General features: G+C 50.0%; 1 protein-coding gene across 7 annotated transcripts in view; it reads left to right on the plus strand.

Annotated features, from left to right (window-relative positions):
• Positions 1-7,431, plus strand: part of PTCH1 (patched 1) — a 76,297-nt gene extending 68,866 nt beyond the window's left edge. For all 7 annotated transcript variants that reach the window (XM_011927509.1, XM_011927508.1, XM_011927511.1 and 4 more), the window contains exons 21-24: positions 560-659; positions 1,174-1,428; positions 3,036-3,585; positions 4,084-7,431. In XM_011927509.1, coding sequence (XP_011782899.1) covers positions 560-659; positions 1,174-1,428; positions 3,036-3,584 — 904 coding nt within the window. In that variant the 3' untranslated portion in view covers position 3,585; positions 4,084-7,431. The remainder of the gene's footprint in view (positions 1-559; positions 660-1,173; positions 1,429-3,035; positions 3,586-4,083) is intronic.
• The last annotated feature ends 447 nt before the right edge of the window (positions 7,432-7,878 follow it).

The raw sequence follows: 7,878 nt of genomic DNA on the forward strand, positions 1-7,878 counted from the left end.
CCAGGGAAAGCCTCACCTGATACGCTAGAGACTTAATTAGAGATTCTGCCGTAAGATGCAGAAGCATTTCACAGTGGATTAGCAGCCTGCAGAAGTGGGCTGCTTTTCCTCCTGGGCTAAATTGTTTAAATTCTACACCCTTCACTTCATTTGTTTGCTTCTGCTGGGTTTTCATGAGCGGGGCCTCTCGGCATTGTGTTTGTGCTTTCAGTCTGCCCAGCCATTCAGGTCGCATTCCATATTTTTGTGTTTGTGTAACACATTCATAAATAACATTACGTGCCATCAGAGTTCAGCAAATTAACAAACTAATTTTTTTTTCTTCCCTTCATGAACTAACACTCTGGGTTGTGGAATGTAGTCCTCAAAGCCATAAGGTAAAGAAACCAAAACAAAAGCTCACCTTGTGTTGAATGTGAACTGCGGTTGGATAACAGCTTCTTCAGCGGGGTGGGTTTTGGTCATTTCTGGCGTTGCCATGCTGCTGTGTTGGGCACACGGAGGGTGGCGCGATCTACCCTGTCACAGCGCCTGTTCCCGTTTCCTCTTGATCTCCCAGGTATTTCTTTGCTGTGCTGGCGATCCTCACCATCCTCGGCGTTCTCAATGGGCTGGTTTTGCTTCCCGTGCTTTTGTCTTTCTTTGGACCATATCCTGAGGTCAGTAGTGACGCGGGGATGTCCCATGTGTAGGCCAGCTGCGTGCTGTGTTTCCTGTGCCGCTCTTCGTTTCTATACTTAGCTGCCTCCCCACTTGCTGGTCGTTCTTCAGTAAACATCTGAGGCGTGTCTGTTTTCCTCCTCGGTGTACCGGCTTTGAGGGCTGGAGGGCGGGTTTGGTTTGGTTCCTCTCAATCAACCTATTGCAGCCTGGGTCTTACAGATCTTTGTACAGTAAATGAAGACTTTCACCTTGAGATGCATAATCGGACTTCACAAGAGTAAAAAGTACACATCCCGCCTTTCCAGTGTGGAGCAGAGGACAGTTCTTCTGCTCCAGCTGCGGGACCCGAGGATCCTCCAGGTGGTAGAAAGGGGGAGGTTAATACGGCAGAGTGCGCAGGGCCCCAGGGCAGGGGACAGAGGCCCCTGAATAACACCGTGCTTTGAACTCTGAGCGTGGCCAGCAGGTAAATGGACAAGAACACTTGTAACATGGAATCCCCTTAAATAGGTGTCTCCAGCCAACGGCTTGAACCGCCTGCCCACACCCTCCCCTGAGCCGCCCCCCAGCGTGGTCCGGTTCGCCATGCCCCCCGGCCACATGCACAGTGGGTCTGATTCCTCCGACTCGGAGTATAGTTCCCAGACGACAGTGTCAGGCCTCAGCGAGGAGCTTCGGCACTACGAGGCCCAGCAGGGCGCGGGAGGCCCTGCCCACCAAGTGATCGTGGAAGCCACAGAAAACCCCGTCTTCGCCCACTCCACCGTAAGTGACCCTGCGGAAGGGGGTAGAGGGTCTTCCCACCAAGGTAGTGGGCCCGGTGGTCCAGCGGGGCTCCTGTCTGCTCTGCGCTGCACGTCACACAGGCAAATGGGATGCAGAGAGAAAGTACAGGCTAGGTCAAATCATAGGAAATGGCCAACAGTTAACTCTTTTCAACTATAAAAATGCCATCTTCCTGTGGTTTGATCTCATGAAGGATAAAAAAGGGGCAGGGGCCAGTAATGTCCCTGCACAAAGCAGTAGCATCTATCTTGTTCGGGATGAGGACAGTTTGGGCTTCAAAGGCCAGAGATAAAACAGTCCTTGCCTTTCCCCCCCTTAAGGTGCCTGTCATTTGAGAGTGATACTTTCTAAAACTGTAGTAGTATTTTTATTGCCCGCAGAAGTAAGGTTTTTTTCTTCTCTCATTTCTGTTAGGTTTCATTGCCCTTGACACAGCATTCATTATTACTGTCTAAATACTTTACCATAGCTTTTGTGGCTCCAAGCTCATGTTCCAGGTGGCAGGAAAGAGCAGAGAGGCCGAGAACCACCCCTGAGTTCTTGGCCTTCAGGGATTCAGGAGGTCACCAGGAGCCTGGGAGCCCCTCCTCGGAGGTTCCAAGGACCTGGGTCCCTTCCTCCGCCCTGTGCGCCCTGGGATGGGCTCAGCCCGGAAAACTCAAGGAAGGTTCTGAGGCTCATGTGGCTCCACTGAGGACCCCCTGCTGTCCCTCCAGGAAATGGGTATTCCAGTCCCAGGCCAGAGCAGCCCTTCCATGAAAGAGAGAAAGGCCAACCAAATAACCTGAATTGTCCTCCTCCTACCCCCCGTGACGACCCCGCTGAGCTGCAGTGTGAATCTGGTTTTGTTCAGCAGGAGCCTAAAAATAGGTACAAGCTGAACGACTTTGAAGTTGGTCACGGTCCTTTTGATTGATGTGGCCACTGTGTTGCTCTGTGCTTTGTGTAGAGACGCAGAGACCAGATTCTTCACAATCAGACGAAGCGGGCTGCCCGCCACAGCCCTCCGCGCTGACGCAAGCGCCCTCTCTGCTCTCAAGGACGGGAGCCACCGGCCACTCGTGGCTGTGGAGCGCTTGAAATGTGGCCGGGGCTACCGAGGAGCTGGATTTCGGATTTTAGTTCATTAAAACTTAATCAGCCACATGTCTGGAGCGGCTGCTGTGTTTGACAGAGTAGGCAGAGACAGTCCTGCCAGCGTCCTGCACTCAGGCCAGCCAGGGCCGCACACTTAGCAGCTTTGGGAGAAGAGCAGCTCAGGGCCTGCAGGACTGAACAGGGTAGGGGGGCAGCAGCTTGGATGCTCTGACCACAGCCCACATTTATGGGCAACAGCAGTACGTGTCCAGCCAGCTGTGTCAGAGAAGGCCTGGAAACAGGATTCAAACCACACGCTCCTCTGCCAGGTCCTGGAGGTTCTTAGAAGAACAGGCTTTTCTTCTGTGGGGGGAAGGCCCCCATGGGCTCCCCAGGGTTGACTGAGTCTTTGGTGAAACCCAAGGAGGGAGGCGTGAGAGCTGCCGGGACCATGCCCAGCCTGGGGCCGCACCCTCCCCCGCCTTCTAACCCACCCTCGCCCTCTGCAGGTGGTCCATCCCGAAGCCAGGCATCACCCACCCTCGAACCCGCGACAGCAGCCCCACCTGGACTCAGGGTCCCTGCCTCCCGGACGGCAAGGCCAACAGCCCCGCAGGGACCTCCCCAGAGAAGGCTTGTGGCCACCCCCCTACAGACCGCGCAGAGACGCTTTTGAAATTTCTACTGAAGGGCGTTCTGGCCCTAGCAATAGGGACCGCTGGGGCCCCCGCGGGGCCCGTTCTCACAACCCTCGGAGCCCAGCGTCCACTGCCATGGGCAGCTCCGTGCCCGGCTACTGCCAGCCCATCACCACTGTGACGGCGTCTGCCTCCGTGACTGTCGCCGTGCACCCACCGCCTGTCCCCGGGCCTGGGCGGAACCCCCGAGGAGGGCTCTGCCCGGGCTACGAGGGCTACCCCGAGACGGACCATGGCCTGTTCGAGGACCCCCACGTGCCTTTCCATGTCCGGTGTGAGAGGAGGGATTCGAAGGTGGAAGTCATTGAGCTGCAGGACGTGGAGTGCGAGGAGAGGCCCCGGGGAAGCAGCTCCAACTGAGGTGTGTGCCATGGACAAGGGCAGCCGAGGGACCTAGAGCCAGGCGGAGAGGAGGGCAAGGTTCTCCTGGGGTTCTCGGCATCGCCGAGGGGCTGCGGCACTCGGGCACGTCCCACGCTGGACCCCAGTGACCTTTTATGCCCAGAGCAAGGCTGATGTGCTCAAGTTTTGTCATCCTTGGGGAACCGGCCCAGCTGGACACTGGGTCTCTCTTCCCCTGCTGCTGGCCTGCAGAGGGTCGGTGCAGCGCCACCTTTTACCTGTGCCAGTCTTGACGGAGGTGCATGCCACAGCGAATTGGTCACACGGGAACGCATCCGTGTAACCAGCCCCCAGATGAAGGGAGAGGTCGCAAGCGGCCCTCAGGGACCCCTCAGGCCCACACCCCACTCTCGTGATTTCTAATACCAAGATCATTCCCGCCTGCTTTTGTACTTTATAAATATGGACTCGCACACCTCTTACTCTGTTCAACTTCCTTTTTTGTTTCCTTTTAAAGGGTGATTAAAATCTGAAGCAAAGAGGCCAAAGATTGGAAACCCCCCACCCCCACATCTTTCCAGAACTGCTTGAAGAGAACTGCTTGGAGTTCTGGAAAAGATGCCCTGCGCCAGGACAGCAGTTCACTGTTACTGTAACCGATTGTATTATTTTGTTAAATATTTCTATAAATATTTAAGAGGTGTACACATGTGTAATATAGGAAGGAAGGATGTAAAGCTATGATCTGGGGCTTCTCCACGCCTGCCCCGGAGTGCGGAGGCCACAGCGGGGCCTGTCTGTATTCGAGCATTGGGCTCCGTGCCACAACCAAGCTTCGTTAGTCTTAAATTCCAGCATATGTTGCTGCTGCTTAAATATTGTATAATTTACTTGTATAATTCTATGCAAATATTGCTTATGTAATAGGATTATTTTGTAAAGGTTTCTGTTTAAAATATTTTAAATTTGCATATCACAACCCTGTGGTAGTATGAAATGTTACTGTTAACTTTCAAACACGCTATGCGTGATAATTTTTTTGTTTAATGAGCGGATATGAAGAAAGCACGTTAATCCTGGTGGCTTCTCTAGCTGTCGTGTGCGGTCCTCTTGTTTGGCTGTGCGTGTGAACACGTGTGTGCGTTCACCATGTACTGTACTGTGATTTTTTTTTTTTGTCTTGTTTTGTTTCTCTGCACTGTCTGTAACCTTTAGTAGGCTCTGACCTAGTCAGGCTGGAAGCGTCAGGATATCTTTTATTACTTTGTGCTGGTGAGGGCTGGCCCTAAACATCCACCCAATCCTTTCAAATCAGCCCAGCAAAAGCTAGACTCTCCTCGTGTCCACGGTATCTCTTACGATCATTGGCTGCCATCCAGGACCCCAATTTGTGCTTCAGGGGAATAAGCTCCTTCTCCCGGATCATTGTGATGGATACTGGAACCTCAGGGTGTGGAGCTCACATCAGTTCACCATCGTGGGTGTTAGAGAATTGGGTGACATGCCTAGTGCTGAGCTTTGGCTGGGCTGTGAGAGTATGTACACTCTAAAAAGGTGCAGCATTGTGCCCCTCTTGCAGCCAACACACACGACCCCTCCCCCAGCACCCCCAAATTCAAGAGTGGATGTGGCCCTGTCACAGGTAGAAAAACCTATTTGGTTAATTCTTGGCCCACAGTCACCCAGAAATGATGTTTTGAGTCCCTGTGGTTTAAACTCCCTCTCTTAAATGGAGCAGCCAGTTGAGGCTTTCTGGATCCGTTTGCATCTTCTTTAAAAATAAACGGTGAGCATGCTTTGTGGTGGTGCGGAGGCAGGCATTCTGCAGGATAAGAGCTCCAGTGGGGTTCATGCACCAGCGTTTAGGGTGCGCACTTCCTAAATAAATCCAAACATCGTCTCCATGTTCCCCGTCATTAGTGCTCTTTCAGTGTGATACGGGAAAGCAGGCGGGTAGATACACCCCACTGAAGGATGTAGGCAGCGGCAGGTCTCAGCCAGGCATATTTTTAAAGTTGCTTCTGTACTGGTTCTCTTCTTTTGCTCTGAGGTGTGGACTCCCTCACCTTGTAGCCAGAGACCAGCACATGGCAAGGAAGCACCCAGTGTCGGCTCCGCGTCCAAATCCACACCAGCGCCTTGTTACAAGAAGTCAGAGGAAAGGGCGGGGTCCCTGCAAGACTGAAGCCTGAGCTACTGTGAGGCGCTCACGAGTGGCAGCTCCTCTTACTCCCTTTTAAATTACATGGGAAATCTTAACGGAAAGGTAATGGGCCCCCAGAAATACCCGCAGCGCAGTGACCTCAGACCCTGATACTCACCATGAAACTAAGATGCAGATTGGGAGCTGCTTGTGGCTGCTGGCTGTGTGTGTGTGTGTGTGTGACTCTGCTGGGGACCCTGGCCACCCCCTGCTGCTGTCTTGGTGCCTGTCACCCACACGGTCTGCCGACCTCACACCCAGCTCTGCTCAGAAAGCGTGTCCTGCGTGGAGGAGGGACGATGCGAAATTCTGAAGTCGACTTCCCTCTGGTTCCTGGTGTGCCCTGGCTCCCTTCCTGAGCCCAGCTCATGGTGCGCCAGAGCCTGTGCGGCCCCTGACTTCTGCACGGTGTAGAACTTCCTCCCATAGTCACATTGGCAAAGGGAGAATTGGGGGGCTGGCAGGGAATTAGAATTTCTCTCGCTCTCTTTGAATAGTTTTATTTTGTCTGTCCTGTTTGTTCATTTGGATGTTTTAATTTTAAAAGAAAAGAACTTTGCTGATATTTATAATTTTGTATCATAAGAATGTTTTCCTCTACAGTATTTGTCATGCCAGTTTATAACAAAAAAATGCAGGGATTTTATTTCTATTGGAAACATTACAGCTATGTTTTACTTTTGGACAGAATTTTTATTTGTATAGAGTGCTTACTAATGTTAAATAGTTCAGAGTATATAACATTTACATTAAGAACTCATGGTAGGTTTTAGGGTAAGGAGTTTAAAGGAAATAAATATTCAAACTGGGTCTCATTGCCAATTTTGGTGGAAATGAGTTTGTGTCATTTCAATTACAAAGATAAAAGTATGCCATATAATTTATTTATATGAAGATTTATTTTTGTAGTGTACATAGTAGTCATCAAGTCTTTTGACAGAAGTATATTTTTAAAGAATTTATATGTGATGAATCCATAATGTCTGGAACTTTGCTGAGACATGAGTGGGGCACAGTTTTCATTGTAAATTACAGCAAGGAAAGAAAATGTTTACCAGTGTTAAGAGAGAGCAGAATGGATATTCATGCGATTGTCAAGTGTTTATTAGTTACCATTGGTGACCTAGCATGCTTCTCATTTCAAACCTTGGAAGGTGAAAATGTACAAACTCTCTAAATATTAATGTTCAAACACTGATAGAAATTCTAACATGAATAAAAAATAATATAACTTGTTGGTTATATCTTTGTTTGTAGAATGCTTTTTTCCTTAAAATACTTGGGAGAGGCGGTTAGTGTTGGAGCCATCAGAAACTTGTTTCATCTTGCTCACCTTGTGACACTCTTCTTTTTTGCTCTGTCTGATGGAGACGGTTTTATGTTTTTCTCCTTTTTGTTTTGTATAAATAGCGGGTACAAGCATAGCTCTGTTACATGGATGTATTACAAAGTGGGGGCTGAGCTTTTAGTGTGACCGTGGTCCAGACAGTGTACATTGTACCCATTAATTCATTTCTTATCACCCAGCCCTATTTTTGTTTTCTCATGCCAAGAAACTTCCTAAGTTAACCATCAAAATTAGTCCTTGTCATCTCTCTTAGCATACTTACTTCCCTTATGTGATGCCTAATAATGAGGGAACATAAAGCCAAATTAAAAGATGATCCTCATCAGTGAAGGTGCCATACTTCTAACCAGTGTCAAAGATAATATGGAACTGATGGAACCTGATAAAGAACAGTCATTGAGTGTTTCCTGGTAAGCAATGATTTCATCATAGGCATGGAGAAAAGTATGGCCAGGAATATCATGTCCATGTTACAGCTGTGTAAGCAAGGAGTGATGGTGGGCCTGAACTCAAGGTCCCCACTGCCGTGCGCATGGGGGAGTTGCAGAGAGGTCAGCGAGCCACAGCCAGCTGGCCATGTTCTGTTGTACAGGTTTATGAGGAGACAGCCGTACCTGTTGCCGCACATATGGTTGATGGCTGCTTTTCTGCTGCAACAGCAGAGTTCAGTAGCTGCCACACAGACTATGGTCTGCGGAGACTATGATATTTACTATCTGGCTGTAAGACCCCTGCCAGTCCATCTCTAGACAAGGTAACAT

Source organism: Colobus angolensis, unplaced genomic scaffold, assembly GCF_000951035.1.
Source record: "Colobus angolensis palliatus isolate OR3802 unplaced genomic scaffold, Cang.pa_1.0 Scaffold72, whole genome shotgun sequence".
Taxonomy (NCBI): Eukaryota; Metazoa; Chordata; class Mammalia; order Primates; family Cercopithecidae; genus Colobus; species Colobus angolensis.